This window comes from Ixodes scapularis, unplaced genomic scaffold, assembly GCF_016920785.2.
Source record: "Ixodes scapularis isolate PalLabHiFi unplaced genomic scaffold, ASM1692078v2 ptg001029l_1___fragment_2___debris__unscaffolded, whole genome shotgun sequence".
Taxonomy (NCBI): Eukaryota; Metazoa; Arthropoda; class Arachnida; order Ixodida; family Ixodidae; genus Ixodes; species Ixodes scapularis.
In genome coordinates this window covers 116,063-132,212 of record NW_024610085.1, presented here as the reverse complement: position 1 = coordinate 132,212, position 16,150 = coordinate 116,063, and the positions used below count along the sequence as shown (strand labels likewise).

At 51.1% G+C, this 16,150-nt stretch overlaps 1 protein-coding gene across 1 annotated transcript in view; it reads right to left on the bottom strand.

Moving 5' to 3' along the window:
* Nucleotides 1-358: 358 nt before the first annotated feature.
* LOC120846926 (trypsin-7-like) overlaps nt 359-16,150 on the bottom strand; it is a 37,724-nt gene continuing 21,932 nt past the window's right edge. Inside the window, exons 2-3 of the mRNA XM_042288051.1 lie at nt 2,166-2,317; nt 359-526 (exon numbers count right to left, since the gene is read on the bottom strand). Of these exons, the coding sequence (XP_042143985.1) occupies nt 359-526; nt 2,166-2,317 (320 nt within the window). The remainder of the gene's footprint in view (nt 527-2,165; nt 2,318-16,150) is intronic.

Below are 16,150 nucleotides of genomic sequence, written 5' to 3'. Positions count from 1 at the left end.
GGCCGAGCTCTGATTGGAAGGATTAGTGGGTAAACACGAAGGCTAGCTCTTTGTTCTCCACGCACCCTCTACGTCGAGACAAAGCGAAAAAGTCCGTCGTCTATTCCTCGTACAGTGCCTCGCGTTCGAACGGCGACAAAGGCGGCCTTCTTATCTACCCACTAATCATACCAATAAGAGCTCGGCGTTCTGATATCCAGGAGCTCTTTCATCTCGTTATCTCTCTCTCCCTCTCTCTCAGTTTCTCCTCGTACTGTGCAACGTGACTGGAAGTCCCAATGTACTGCAGAAAAGCAACCTCACGAATTAAGTTTTTCTTCGTTTTTTTTTTTCATTGTCGCGGCGCTGATCTTTGATTTCAGGGCGTTTCTCGGGCGATGCTCTTGATCCAATCAAGCCGTGTTGAGATCCTCGAGAATACAGGCGGGTAACCGGGCTCCGCGCACTCTGCACCAAACGATGTGCTTCCCGCCAACACATAGCGGCCGTCCTCCCTTGGACACACCAGGGGTCCTCCGGAGTCACCCTGGGTAGAAGATTTACATAACTAACTTCATCCACCGACACGTCCAGAAATAGAAGTTGCACCTAAAATAGACACTTAATGGCAAGAATGTCTGCGAACATCTGAACTTTGCACCAACCCTGAGCCTCGAATGTCTGAAGTCCAAAAAGACAGCAAATGCATCATACAGAAGACAGTTTGCAGACACTGTAGGCGTGTTTCTTTTAGTTAGGCTAGGTGGCGCAAGCTACCGCCCATTACAAAGGTTATAACTATTGGCATTCATCCATCCATCCATCCATCTATCCATTTTTTCGACGGTGCTGTCAGATAATGTATGTGAGGTTTTCGTTGTTGCAGAACAGAGATAAATCCAATTAAAGCAAAATTAAAACGATTCTAGCAGATGACAAAGCTAAAAAAACACTTAGATTAAAACAATGCAAATATTGGCATATCGATGGGTGGTTTGATCGTCAGTCAAAGCGCATTCGATGTCTAAACGACGCGCAAACGCGTACATGCGAAGTAAAACCGCATTCTCATGGTTACTTTTTGAATTTTGTTGGATAAGCTGATCTACAAGTAAAAATGCTGAGAGTCGTGACATTATACATCTGGCGTTTCTGAATAAAATCCATCGACTCGAATGAAACCGTGGCTGCGTTCTGAAGGCATATAGGTATTCTCTCTTCCTCCATTCAATCCTCGTCCTCCTGCGCGACACATTCTTTTCTTTATTTTCATATTTTACTGCCGTGCTCTGGTTCGCCGTCATGATTTACCCAAGAAAACAAGCGGCGTTCTTTTAAATAATGTAATTTTTCTCCATACGGGTTTGGGGGGGGGGGGGGGGGGGGGGAAGCAAGTAACCATATAGTTCGTTTCCTTTCTAAGTCCCGACGTAGCCGATGTTACTGAACCGATGGAACAATTCAGGCAGCGTTGGAAGCGCATCATCACGTTGGTTGTCGTGTTTTTGTACGTGTATTGTGATTGCCGAATCAATCATAAACAAGAAAAGCGTAGTGACTCGCGATTTTGACGTCGCTTGATTAGTCCAATTACATCGAAGCTTTAGCTGCGTTTGTACTTCAGGTAGAACGAAATATGGATTGAAATCACTGCGGCAATAATACAAAATGGCGTCTCGTCTTATCCAGAAACGGCCACGGTCCGTCGTGAAAAACCCGAAGTGGCGGAGGGAACCTGCCACTTTTCAGTTAACAGATCTCACCCCAGCATATTGGCGTCTTCAAAATACTGCCAAACTCTTCAAGTATACAAGGCTCTGGTTTGTCAAACAGAAAAAAAATATACGCCAGCTTGGTGAAGCTGACAAAGACCGGGGAAAAAAAGAATATCCTTAGCACAATTTTATCACCTCGCGAAGATTGACGCTACGTGACTTGAGGTCGAGGTCGCGTCACATCAAGTTCACCCCTAAATTTAGCGGGGACAGTGATATCACGTGACTTGAGGTTGCATGACGTGGCCAGGTGACGCCGATTTCCTCGCTAAATTTTACGTGAAAATCGACATCATGTGACCATGATTTCGCCGCTAAATTTAGTTGACAAATTGACCGTACGGTTCTTCCCGATGGGTTTTCTTAAGAAATTCGACTGATTAAACGCATCATGTATTGGTAATGGTTTACAATGCACGTCGCTCTCCCGCCTTCCTCGTAGCCAGCGCAAACCATGGTGTTCTTGTCCACCTTGGCGAGCCCCTCGTAGTCCTCCTTGCACTCCTCAAAAGGTACGATGGGTAAGTCCACTTTCTTAAGGATCTTCGAGATCTTGCCACCAACTGCGCATGCCAAAACAATCAGAGTTATGGCATCGATCCGGATCTACAACCTTCGACAATATGAACGACTCACTTGACGGGGAAGTTTTAGCCAGAATTGCACGGATCTTATTACACAACTACTTTTGGAAGTAATTGTGTAATTATTTTAATACATTTATTAGCAAGTAATTAGACGGGTAATTTGATTACATTGAGGAGTACTAATATTACTCATACCCATTACTTTTTTTGCCTCCTGTTCCCAAAGTCCCGTTTTGTTTCTTCAAGTTACCCACCAAGAAATCCTCGAATTTAATATCCTACTAAAAGATAGTATAACAAAAAGTGTGGATTAAACAGATAATTAGTCATTAATTCGGTGATTCTAATTTAATAAATGAACAGTAAAAAAACATTAGTTTCAAACCGACAACGTTTGACGTGTTGAATATCTGTAGTGATCGAAAAGGTAACGGTATACAATTTCAAGTAACAGCAAATTACACTTTTCTTTTCTAGTGGACGACTGATCTTATTTAAATATTTTAACCAATAAAACTTGTAATTGTAATCGATTTTTTTTATTAGTAACGTGTTCAAAACTGCTTTCAATTGGTAATGCTGTGTATTAACTTTGGCGAGGCCCGTATTGCTCGGGGCGAGGAAATAAAGGAAAGCTTGTCCTATTCGCTCTCTTTTAAAACAAAGCGTCTCCGGCGAAAGTGTGCTTAGCACCACCGCATCAAATGCCGCGACGAATGGGTGTTTAATAAGTGGGAAAACCGCATATTGTTTCCTACTGTTGATGACCGCTGAAGCTCGGGTGAAGTGAATGCATTGTACGGATGTATTGAAAAGAAAAATAAACCAAATAGTAGTTTTTGAAAGACGGGATACGTTCTTAACAGAAGTTAATAAAACGAACTACTAGAATGTTATCCGTCACTCCGTGCCACTCTCTCGTTGTGTTTCCATGGTAACTTTCATCCCCAGAAGTTTGTGACATCGTTTCACTGTTGAAACAATGTCACAAATGGTGACAAACAGCAAATGGTGAAACGATGTTGTCACATCGTTTCACCATTTGCTACATCCCCGGAGTGCCCCGGCCCGCGTTAAAAGAATCATGGGAACGGTGTTCTAAAAAAAATTTACTGACATCATTTCACTGGGACGCCGTAAGAATCAACGACATCAAAGCATACTACAGTACAGATTTGCACGACCTTCGCATACGGTAAGAAATCTTTTTGACCATCGTCGCAGGAACTCCTGCTCCCCAAGCACCTGAAGCTCATTTTCCAAATGCTGGACTACCATAACATACGTTTCTATAATCAGAGAGTATTGAGTCCATATCTTACGTCCCCGCCGTATTGCGCGGCAGCGTGACCTTCCTAGGACGAAGCGTCCAATGGCAAACACGAGATTCGCATAACTGTTAGGCTGACGGTGCGAAAAATGCGATAGTGAAGACTCTCTCGCGATAAGTACCCAGAACGTCCGAGCTACAACACATTCATTGAATGCGTGGTTGTTGCTCTCTGCGTGAGTGCAGTTGGGACAGGTGTTATCAGCTACTGTGCCCCATCGCTGAAGGCGATCAGCTTTAGGCAGTACGGACCAACCCATACGCCACTGAAAGTCGCACACTTCCGGTTGTTGTGTGAGACCATGACTTCTATTCGCGGTGTCGTATCGCCACGCGCTTTGTTTTCCTGCATTGATCGCGCGTGCCATGCATTTGATTGTAATCGGTGCTGCCACTGAAAAGGGCGCACCGTTGTACTGCTGTGTTGTTGCGCGAGCTGGGACTGATTTTAAAAAAAAAAAAAATTGGGTTGTGTGTGTGTTTATACAGCCTAGAACTTGGTCTGCCTCACAGGGGCGACGAGTCTCCCAGCTGTAGATGAGAAATTTAGCCAGTGCGGTACAGCCGCTAGCCTGGGGTCTTTAACGTGCATCACGCAGTAGTGATACACGACCGCACGCCGGTACGATGCTCATCCAGGACTGATTTTAAAACGACGAGGACGGTGTGTGTATGACGATTGGAACGCAATGATTTTGGCCTTGGATCTATAGTCTTCTGCTTGGATGTCTGAGTGAATAAATGGTTGACTCAAACGGAGTTTCTTAATCACAACACCGGTGGTAGCGATAAATTAAAAAGTTGCCCCCAGGGTGTAGAGACCGCTGCTTGGGCGCGGTTTGCAGGTATGGTCTGGGCCGCCAATTTCTCAGACAACCTGGGGTGCAATGTTGCGCTTTTTGCACTCCCAGGAGACTTGGAAGAGGGAAGTGACGTCAACGACTAGAGCAAATACAGATTGGATGTTGACAGAAGAAAACAAAATCAACATCTAATCTGCATTTGCTGTGTCGTTGACGTCACTTCCCTCTCCCTAGTCTCCTGGGAGTGCAAAAAGCGCAACATAGCCCCCCAGGACATAGTCTCCTCTTTGACGTCCGAATCCGGGGATATGTTGCTTACTTCTTTCTGGATTCTCATCAGCGCTTTGTAGTACAGTGCTGGCGTTTCTGCCGTCGGCCCGGCATTCCCAAGCCCCCTCGGCAGCAAGTGTATTTACATTTGCATTTGTCGGTCTTTTTAGTTTTGTCAAAGATGGCATAACAACTTACATCAGTTTTGTAATAAAAGAAGGTGCCATGCGCTGGCGGCCTCGAGGCCAGCGCTCGGTCAGACGTTTTGCCAACACTCGAACAGGACAGTTGTCTTTCCTTTCGCCACCGGGTAAACCAGACAGGGTTCATTCGGGAAGACGGCTTCTCCTGCTCGGCCATGGAACACCGGCACCTCCGTCCGATGAGTCCTTCACAGCTTTAGCGCCCAGTAGGCAGAATAGTACATTTTGGCGACGAGGATGGGATTTATTTATTTTGAGCTGAATTTTTGTAACCTTGTTCGAGTAGTAGGCAGCGCTCCGCGTCCCGGTCCAGTGGTTTGGAATACCGGCGCGTAACAGATTTTCTTTCGTTCCCTGGTTTCATATTTATTTTCATATCTTCTTTTTGGTTTTCGAGATTTTCGCACGTTAAGTGATTAATTGCGTTCTCCTCCTTTAGTGCGATCAGTTCGCGTGGGACATTATTTTGTTCAATCTCCATTTTGTTCTCAGTTGTTCCCACCTTCGAGATGACTTCATCTTCCTCTTCCATTGTGGTTGGTTCGATGGCATTCCCACCGCCGGCCGTGTTTTTGGCTGTTCCTGGGGGGCTATGTTGCGCTTTTTGCACTCCCAGGAGACTGGGGAGAGGGAAGTGACGTCAACGACACAGCAAACGCAGATTGGGTGTTGATTTCGTTTTCTTCTGTCAACATCCAATCTGCATTTGCTGTGTCGTTGACGTCACTTCCCTCTTCCAAGTCTCCTGGGAGTGCAAAAAGCGCAACATAGCACCCCTGGGGTGCTATGTTGCGCTTTTTGCACTCCCAGGAGACTTGGAAGAGGGAAGTGACGTCAACGACACAGCAAACGCAGATTGGATGTTGACAGAAGAAAACGAAATCAACACCCAATCTGCGTTTGCTGTGTCGTTGACGTCACTTCCCTCTCCCTAGTCTCCTGGGAGTGCAAAAAGCGCAACATAGCCCCCCTGGTCCACCGATAGTTGCTTGGCCAGCATGGAAGCGTGGGTTTTGACATACCTTGAAACATCAGGTTTGCAGTGTGTCGAACCGCGTCGGAAAAAGGCGATTTTATTTTCACTATTGGGTGCGGAAGCCCAGCGTATCGTAGACGCATTTCAATTGTATGAGACTCCTTCTGCAGAAGGAACCGATGAGTTCCAGATTTTCTTAGAGGCCGTTGGCAGGCATTTTGAATTTTCTGGTAGTGTTGCTCTTGAGCGCCAGAAACTGCGCGCCTTAGTACAGCGTCCCGGACAGTTAGTCACCGAGTTTTTTGCCGAATTACGACATCAAGGCTCGTTCTGCGCTTATGGAAACGCTCTCGACGAAAGACTCTGTGAGGTGTTCTTGGAGGGTTTGGAATCCAGACGCGTTCAGGATCGCCTCCTGCGGGAATGCGAGGGCAGCGAGGTACCGACCTTATCTCGAGCTATTCAATTAGCACAACAGTTTGAGCAGAGGGCGAAAACGGCCGCGAGTTTCCGGAGACGAGAACAATCACAAAACCGAGACTCGGCGGAGATTTAGCGAATCAGGGAACGACGTCTGCCAGAAACCCAAGATGGCGGCACAGCGTCGTCATCTTCATTCGAGCATCGCCAAGATGGCTACGTCGGATATCCCTCGTCGCATCAACCTGGTTATTCCTTGTCTCAGGCTGGACCCAGAATTTTTTTTTTTATTTATTGATACCTTGCATGCCTTGGCTCCCATTGGCCGCTGGTCACGTGCCCCGGTTTCCGGCGCGGGTGCTCCAGCCTCGACGAGATCGTGACCTTGCCCCTCCTCGAACTGGTGGAAACGCAGAAGGCAGCGCTTGTTATTTTTGCGGACGCCGCAGCCATGACCGGGTGCTTTGCCCGGCGTCCCAGGCAGCTTGCTTCCTATGCGGGAAGCTGGGACATTTTGCAGTGATGTGCCAGAGTCGTCGCCCGCCGTCGGCGGCCTTCGCCTACGACCGCAGACAAGCGTCGTTTCCTGTCCAGGGCCGAGGTTCTCGGCGAAGCTTCGCTGACCGACAGTCCCGAGGAGTCAGGTTCAACCTGGTGGGCATGGTCGACCCGCCGCCGGCTCCAGAGATGCTACCAAGTGTTACGTTCGCGGAGATTCCCGTCGACGTTCGCGGAGATTCCCGTTCGCGGAGATTCCCGTTCGCGGAGACTGCCCGTCGAGACAACTGAGAGAGGAGAGGGTGGCATCGTTCGTCGAGAAGCATTCATGGCCGAAATCACGGTAAATGACACACCTCTTCGCATTCTTGTTGATACTGGTTCATTCGTATCAATTTTAAATGAGCGTACCTTTAAGGAAGTTAACAAGAATAACAATATAAGGTTATACCCACCGTCGAGGACCCTCGTCCACTATATGCAAGACACCATCTTTGTGCTCGGATGTTTTGTGGGACAAGTAAATTTTAAGGATTGCTGGACATCGCTGGAATTTTATGTAACCAGGACGGGACATTCGTTGCTCGGAATCGACGCGGTCCGTAAAATGAAACTTGTACTGAATGGTGCTAAATACGAATGTTTGTACGCTAATGCAGCTCACGGAGGAGGAGCACCGCAGCGGAATGTGAGGGCCACGCCCAATCCGCAGCGACAACCGTTCACCGTGTCGTGCCGTCAAGCAACGCAGCCACTTGGTTCATCCCCTGCGGCGAGTTCCGGTCTCCTTTCTGCTGGGAATAACATTCCTGACATATCCCCTGCTTCATCAATCTCTGGAGATACTATACCTAAAGCCATTTTGTACAAGTCAAGTCCTCAACGTCATTCTGAAAAGACGAGTACATCAACAAGTCATCATGAGACTCCTGCTTCCACAAAAACGGACACATCGAAGTTACCGCCTGGGTTCGAAGGGTTTGAACATCTCTTTGGCCCAGGTTTGGGTCTGGTGAAGAATCATACACACAAGGTTAAGGTGCGGCATACAGTTCAACCCGTCCAATCAAAACTCCGTCGTCTTCCGATGACATTGAGGGATCAAGTTTCTGAAGAAATTTTCAAGTTGGAACGAGCCGGTATCATCGAACGTGTTCAAGCCTCTGAGTGGGTGTCGCCGATTGTTGTTGTCCGCAAGCCAGATGGCAACATTCGTATGTGTGTGGATCTACGAGCGCCGAATTAAGCCGTTGTTATCGATTCCTTTCCGCTGCCATGTATCAACGAACTTTTGAGTTCTTTGCGTGGAGCAGCGTTTTTCTCCAAACTGGATTTGGCTTCAGCCTATCATCAGGTCCATCTCGACCCGGTGAGTCGTGACCTCACTTCTTTCATTACCCATGAGGGATTGTTCCGCTTTAAGCGAGTTTGTTTCGGGCTAGCATCCGCTCCCGCAGCTTTCCAGCAAATAATGTCCAAAATCCTAAAGGATTGTCCAGGAGTCCAGTTTTACTTTGATGATGTTATTGTGTATGGATCCACTTTGAAAGAGCACGATGAGAATCTCCGTTGTGTCTTATCTAGAATTTCCCAAGCGGGAATGAAGTTAAACCGCAAAGGTGTTTTCCGAGTAGAGGAGCTCTCATTTTTGGGACGCCATCTTTCCGTGAGAGGGTTAGCACCCCTTTCATCTAAGGTAGATGCAGTCCTGAATTTTGCAACTCCCTCTGACTCAGTGAAGCTAAGAGCGTTTTTGGGACTTATTGAGTATTATAGTGTCACGGGTGGTGACTAATAAACAAGAAATAAACAGGAATAAATAAACGTTTAATGTGGCGAACTTGTGCCAAAAATAAAGAAGGAGACAGAAGAAAGCAGAGCGTCGCGGGCGTCGAAGTCGGCGTGTCAGCAGAATCGAGCGCTAGGGCGAGACTGACTCGACAAGGTCGCGGGCGGCCTCTTATCTAGAGTGCGCCGCTATCTCGAAGTTTCGGCGAAAGCGGTTCGAGCGTCGCGTGATCGGGGCGAGAATGAACACGTACTTTCTAGAAAACAAAAGCAGGGATAAATGATAGAAGTTACGTGCGGTACATGAATAAACGGGAACTTTCTGGAGGACCGTGACCGAGCGTTTCTTTCTCAGCCTTGCGCGCGGCATTACTCCCCCCTTTAAAAGTGCATCGCCAAGATGCAGTGTAAAACAAATCAAAATAAAAAAGAACGATAAACTAAAGAGTCTTTTGGAGCACAAAAGGTCCACAGTCCTATCGAGCGTAGTACGGCTTCAGGCGCACGACGTGGACGACCTCAGGTCGTGGTGGGCGGCGTGACGATGTTCGTGTTCCGTCGGGCATCACCTTGTAGTTCAGCTCGCCGAGGCGACGAAGTACCTTGTATGGTCCAAAGTACCGTTTCAGCAGTTTCTCACTGAGGCCGCGGCGACGGATGGGCGTCCAAACCCACACCCTGTCTCCGGGCTGGAAGTGAACGTCCCTGCGACGAAGGTTGTAGCGGCCCGCGTCGGCGCGTTGCTGGTCTTGAATCCTGAGTCGGGCGAGCTGGCGGACTTCTTCGGCCCGTTGAGCAACCACCTGGGCGTCGTCGCTCTCACTGTCAGCTGGCTCATGGGGCAGCATCGCGTCCAGCATGGTCGTTACTTTGCGCCCATGCACCAGTTGAAAGGGTGTCACTCCGGTGGTCTCTTGTACGGCCGTGTTGTAGGCAAATGTGACGTACGGCAACACCTCGTCCCATGTCTTGTGCTCCACGTCGACGTACATGGAGATCATGTCGGCGATGGTTTTGTTGAGTCTCTCCGTCAGCCCGTTGGTCTGCGGGTGGTACGCCGTGGTGCGACGATGGCTGGTGTGGCTGAGACGAAGGACTTCTTGCGTCAGCTGGGCCATGAATGATGATCCACGGTCTGAGATCAGGACTTCGGGAGCGCCGTGCCGGAGGACAATGGACTCGATGAAAAACTTGGCGACTTCAACAGCCGTTCCTGATGGAAGGGCTTTTGTCTCGGCGTACCGCGTGAGATAATCGGTTGCGACGATTATCCATCGGTTTCCTTGCGTCGACGGTGGGAAAGGTCCGAGTAAATCCATACCGATTTGCTGAAATGGGGCAGATGGCGGCGCAATAGGCTGAAGAAGTCCTGCCGGTCTCGTCGGTGGCTTCTTCCTTCGTTGACACTCGTGGCAAGATCGGGTGTAGTGGTGTACTGTCTTCGCAAGCTTGGGCCAGTAGTACTTTTCGCGTATCCTCGCAAGAGTCCTGCTGTAACCAAGGTGTCCCGCCGTCGGGTCATCGTGGCAGGCTTGAAAAATTTCTTCTCGAAGACTGGAAGGGATCACCAACAGCCACGCCGTGTTGCTGTCGCTGAAGTTCTCCTTGTACAGTACGCCTTGTCGGATGGAGAAGGTTGGCAGTGTTCGAACAAAACCGCGGGGAACGGCGCTTTCTTGCCCCTCTAGGTGTTCGATGAGTGCTCGCAGCTCAGGGTCGTCTCGTTGGAGTGCTGCCATGTCGCTTACATCCAGAGCGCCGAGGAAACACTCATCGTCGTCCTCTTTGGTGCAGGCAGGACCGGCCTCGACTGGGGCCCTTGACAGGCAGTCGGCGTCATTGTGCTTCCGGCCGGACTTGTACACCACGGCCATGTCGAACTCCTGCAGTCGTAGGCTCCACCGAGCGAGGCGTCCGGAGGGGTCCTTCAGATTCGCCAGCCAGCAGAGCGAGTGGTGGTCTGTGACTACGCGAAAATATGGGCGAAACTTTGTTATTGCCCATACGACAGCGAGGCACTCCTTTTCGGTCGTTGAATAGTTCCTCTCCGCTTTAGACAGCGTCCGACTTGCGTATGCGATAACTCGCTCGGCTCCGTACTGCACTTGGACTAGTACCGCACCGAGTCCGGTGTTACTGGCGTCGGTGTGGATCTCGGTTTCAGCAAACTGGTCGAAATGGCCGAGAATCGGGGGCGTCTGGAGTCTTCGTTTGAGCTCGTCGAATGACCTCTGGTGTTCTTCTGTCCACTCGAACTTTACGGCGTCCTTCGTGAGGTGTGTCAGCGGTGCGGATAGCTTGGCGAAGTCTCGAACAAAGCGCCTGTAGTAGGCACAGAGTCCGAGAAATCTTCTCACGGCCTTCTTGTCAGACGGCGGCGTAAATGCAGCTACGGCGCGGGTCTTCTCGGGGTCAGGTAGAACACCCTTGTTGTTCACGACGTGGCCAAGGAACTTTAGTTCCCCATAGGCGAACCGACACTTTGTTGGCTTGAGTGACAGGCCGGCGGTCTTGATGGCTTGAAGCACGGCTCGAAGTCGTCTGAGGTGTTCATCGAAATCTCGTGAGAATACCACGACATCGTCCAGGTAGACGAGGCAGCTCTGCCATTTCAGACCTGCCAGCACGGTGTCCATGACGCGCTGGAAGGTGGCTGGTGCTGTACAAAGTCCGAACGGCATCACTTTGAATTCGTATAGTCCGTCGGGAGTGACGAAGGCAGTTTTCTCCCGGTCACGTTCGTCGACTTCAATCTGCCAATAACCACTCTTCAGGTCCATCGACGAAAAATATCGGGAGTGGCGCAGTCGGTCTAACGTATCATCGATGCGGGGGAGCGGATAGACGTCCTTCTTTGTCACGGCGTTCAGTCGACGATAGTCCACGCAGAACCGCAGGGTTCCGTCCTTCTTCTTTACAAGGACGACTGGGGACGCCCATGGGCTCCTTGAGGGTTGAATGATGTCGTCGTCGAGCATCTCCTGGACTTGATCTTGAATCACTTTCCTTTCCTTTAAGGAGACCCGATACGGCGACTGGTGGACAGGAAGTGCGTCGTCGTCGGTAACAATGCGATGTTTCGCCATTGGTGTTTGGCGAATCTTTGATGTCGTGGCAAAACAGTCACTGTATTCGGCAAGGAGATCAATCAGTTGCCGGCGCTTCGTAGCTGGGAGCTCGGGGTCAATGTCGAGCGGCGGCGGCGTCGTGCTTTTCTGCTGTGGCGACGAGGTTTCCTCGGAGATTGCGGTGACCACCGCTGGCGCTTGAAGCTCCTCGACGTGGCCCACGGTGGTACCCTTCGTTAGGTGCTGCGGCTCCTCTCGAAAGTTCGTCACAAGAACAGTTGTACGTCTTTCTTGGAGATCCGTTACGCCTCTTGCGACGCCAATTCCTTTTTCGAGGAGCAGTTGGACGCTGCCTTCCACAAGAGCTTCACCGTGCATGGCGGCGTCGGCCATAACGGTGACGAAAACACTCGACCGCGGCGGTAGGTTCACATGGTCGGCGATAACTCGGATCGCGGTTGATGTTGTGTTGGTCTCTACCGGCGGTAAAACAGGTTTCCGCAGCGTCAACTGGTTTGCCCCGAGGTCGATGACGGCGCCATATTCGCAGAGAAAGTCCATTCCGAGGATAACGTCCCTCGAACAGTCTTGCAGAACGACGAACTTCACAGGGCACGTTTCACCGTGGATCTCGACGCGAGCAGTGCATCTCCCGACCGGCGTGATGAGATGTCCTCCGGCGGTTCGTATTTGGGGTCCATCCCACGGCGTCATGACTTTTCGCAGGCGGCGAGAGAGCCTCCCACTCAAGACTGAGTAGTCTGCTCCGGTGTCCACGAGTGCCGATGAGTCGAGGCCGTCAATAACAACGTTTAAGTTGTTGGACACCGAAGCAGGAGCGTCGTTGTGATGCGTATCGTCGGGAGAGTGGGAGCGCTCCGTCGTTCGTGGAGGCTCTTTACGTCGGTCGTCTTCGGCAACTCCACCTCCAGGGGTTGCCGCGCCTAGTTTCCCCGGCGAGGAGCGAGGGGCGACAGGCTTTCACGTCGGGGTCGGTGCATCGGCGAAGCTGGACGTCGCGGTGACGGCGACCGGAACTCTCGGCGGGACGCAGGCTCGGGGGACTGGGGTCGTCGCAGGTACTCGTCGATCTCCCGAGGGCGTTCACCATACCGGGGGCGCGGGTCGCTTGGGTGGAATCCGCGCAGCCCGAGTCGACGGTATGGGCATCGGCGGTAGGTGTGGTCTTCCTCCCCGCAGTGGAAGCACAGAGGGCGTCGGTCGGGCGTTCGCCACACATCGGTCTTCCGGGGTGCACGGGGCTCCTGGCTGGCGTACTGGGGCTGGTCGTCGTGGCGTCGGTCGTGCTGCGGCGCAGGAGACTGGCGTCGGGGCGGCGCGACATAGGCGCTAGGAGGAGGCGGTGGCCGTCGGGCCACTGCGGCGTAAGTTAGCGCGGGTTCTTCGGAGACTGCTGCGCTGATGGGAACCTCTGGTTGAATGGCTCTCTGCACCTCTTCCCGCACGACCTCAGCGATGGAGAGCGAAGCTGGTCGGTCCGCGGCGGGTAGTAGCTTTCGCAGCTCCTCCCGGACGACGTCGCGAATGATCTCGCGAATGCTTGGGATGCTGGACCCAAGGTCGCAAGCGGACGGCGGAACCGCGCTGACGCCGGGTAGCCTCTGGTAGTGGCTGGCTCGGGCTTGCAGGGCACGCTCGATGTTCGTTGCCTCGGCGACAAAATCTTCGACAGTTGTCGGAGGGCTGCGGACAAGGCCACCAGAGATGTTTTCTCTCACGCCCCGCATGAGGATTCGTAGCTTCTTCTCCTCTGTAGCCCGAGGGTCGGCGCGGGCGCTCAGGCGCAGGACGTCCTCTACGAAGCCGGTGACACTCTCGTTGGGGCCCTGGGTTCTGGTTCGCAGTAGGTCCTCGGCTCTCTCTCGGCGGTGGTGGTTGATGAAGGTAGCCTTGAGATCGTTCTTGAAAATGTCCCAGGACGTCAGGGAGGACTCATGATTCTCGTACCAGTGCTTGGCAGTCCCCTCAAGCGAAAAATAGACATTGTGTAGGCGCTGCTCGTCTGTCCAGCAATTGTGGCGGGCAACGCGTTCATACTGGTCAATCCAGTCTTCGACGTCTTCGTACTGCTCGCCGTGGAATGGAGCCGGTGTCCGAGGAGCGACGGGTAGGTAGACGACGGCAGGAGCGGCGGGGGTCTGTGACTGGTTGGCCATCGTCGGCTGCCTGGTCCTGGGTGGTAAAGGTCCGTATTCCGGGTGTAGCCCTTGGGTTCGGCGACTTGATCGAGTCTCGATCTGGTCTTCGTTGGGTCCTCGGGAGCTTGGGTTCGGACTTGCAGTGCGGGAACTTGGGGGGCTGCGCTGCACGAACATGCGGTACCCCGCACCTCCACCAAAATGTCACGGGTGGTGACTAATAAACAAGAAATAAACAGGAATAAATAAACGTTTAATGTGGCGAACTTGTGCCAAAAATAAAGAAGGAGACAGAAGAAAGCAGAGCGTCGCGGGCGTCGAAGTCGGCGTGTCAGCAGAATCGAGCGCTAGGGCGAGACTGACTCGACAAGGTCGCGGGCGGCCTCTTATCTAGAGTGCGCCGCTATCTCGAAGATTCGGCGAAAGCGGTTCGAGCGTCGCGTGATCGGGGCGAGAATGAACACGTACTTTCTAGAAAACAAAAGCAGGGATAAATGATAGAAGTTACGTGCGGTACATGAATAAACGGGAACTTTCTGGAGGACCGTGACCGAGCGTTTCTTTCTCAGCCTTGCGCGCGGCAATAGTAAATTCATACCACATTGTTCTACGGTCGTAGAACCGATGCGTCGTCTCCTCCGTAAAGGAGTTCCTTTCAACTGGTCCCCGGAAGTTGAGGCCAGTTTTCAGAAAGTAAAGGCTTCCATTCAAGCAGCGCCAATTTTAGCTATGTTCGACCCAACGTTGCCTATCGTCGTGGCAACAGATGCTTCGCAGTATGGTCTTGGCGCTGTTCTTCAGCAGCAGTATGGAAATCAGCTTCGTCCTGTAGCCTTCGTGTCGCGCTCGCTAACCGATTCCGAGCGAAGGTATTCTACTGGTGAGAAAGAAGCACTGGCATGTCTATGGGCGTGCGAAAAGTGGCATGCCTATCTGTGGGGAAGGTCTTTTGTAATTCGAACGGACCATCAAGCGCTGGTTACGTTACTTTCAAACAAGGGATCTGGAATCCGTCCTCTTAGAATCACCCGTTGGTCATCCAGACTTCTGAACTATAATTTTAAGATGGAGTTTCAGAAGGGCGCCACCAACGTCGTTGCTGACGCGTTTTCAAGGTTGCCAGTGCCTGACACGGAAGAGGGTATGCGATTTGACAAGGAGGTTGTTTCTGTTGTCATGGCTCCTCTGTCTAAGGGTGGTTTTCAACAGGCTACGGCCAATGATGTAGTTCTGCCTTCTGTTATCCGATATACCACATCGTCTTGGCCTAAGGGCAGCAAAATGAATCCAGACCTGCGACAATACTATCAGGTACGAGATCAGCTCTCCCTGTACGATGGCATCTTGTACAAAGGAGAGAAGCTAGTTTTCGATGCAGTTCCGAGACAGGATAATGGAAGTAGCGCACGAAGTACACCAAGGGATCACGAGAACTACAAGTGTGATCCGTGAGCATTACTGGTGGCCTCTCATGAACCAACATATAAAGAACAAGATAGAAAACTGTACAGTGTGCCACTCAACTGACAAGACAGTGAAGGCTGCGCCGGCTCCTCTGCAGCCCATCCAGTTTCCTAGTCAACCCTGGGAAAAGCTCGGCATTGACATTGTGGGTCCGATTGATCGTGCACCGCCCAGTCAAAGATTTTTCATTGTCCTAATAGACTACCACTCTAAGTGGCCAGAAGTTCAAGCCACGTCGTCGGTAACGTCAGCGACCGTCATCAGCTTTCTGAAGAATGTTTTTTCACGTGAAGGACTTCCCGGTGTGATTGGTTCTGATAATGGGGTCCAGTTCACCTCTCGAGAGTTTCAGGATTTTCTACGACAAAATGGTATTAAACATAAGAAAACATCGTTGTATCATCCTCAAAGCAACGGGCAGGTTGAAAGGTTTAATCGCGTTTTGAAATCCTGGCTTCAGTTGGCCGTTGTGCAAGGTCGTTCCCTTCCAGACGCCGTTCGGGACCACCTAGAAGCATATCGTCGTACGGTACATCCAACAACAGGGCTCGCATCGTCTCTTCTTCTGCGTGGAAGAATTCACAGGTCAAGACTAGATGTACAGGGTATGCCAACCCGCGAAGTTCCTGCTGACCTTCCAGAGAGACGGGCTCAACTCCAACAAAGAGTCGACAGGTATCAGCAACACATGAAATCTTACTCGGATCATCGCAGAGCGGTGCGAACACCTCAGTTTCACCCGGGCCAAGATGTCCGTGTCTTCAAGCCCACTCATCAGAATAAACTCCACACTAGATACACTGAGCCACAAATGATACAAGCACAGCTAG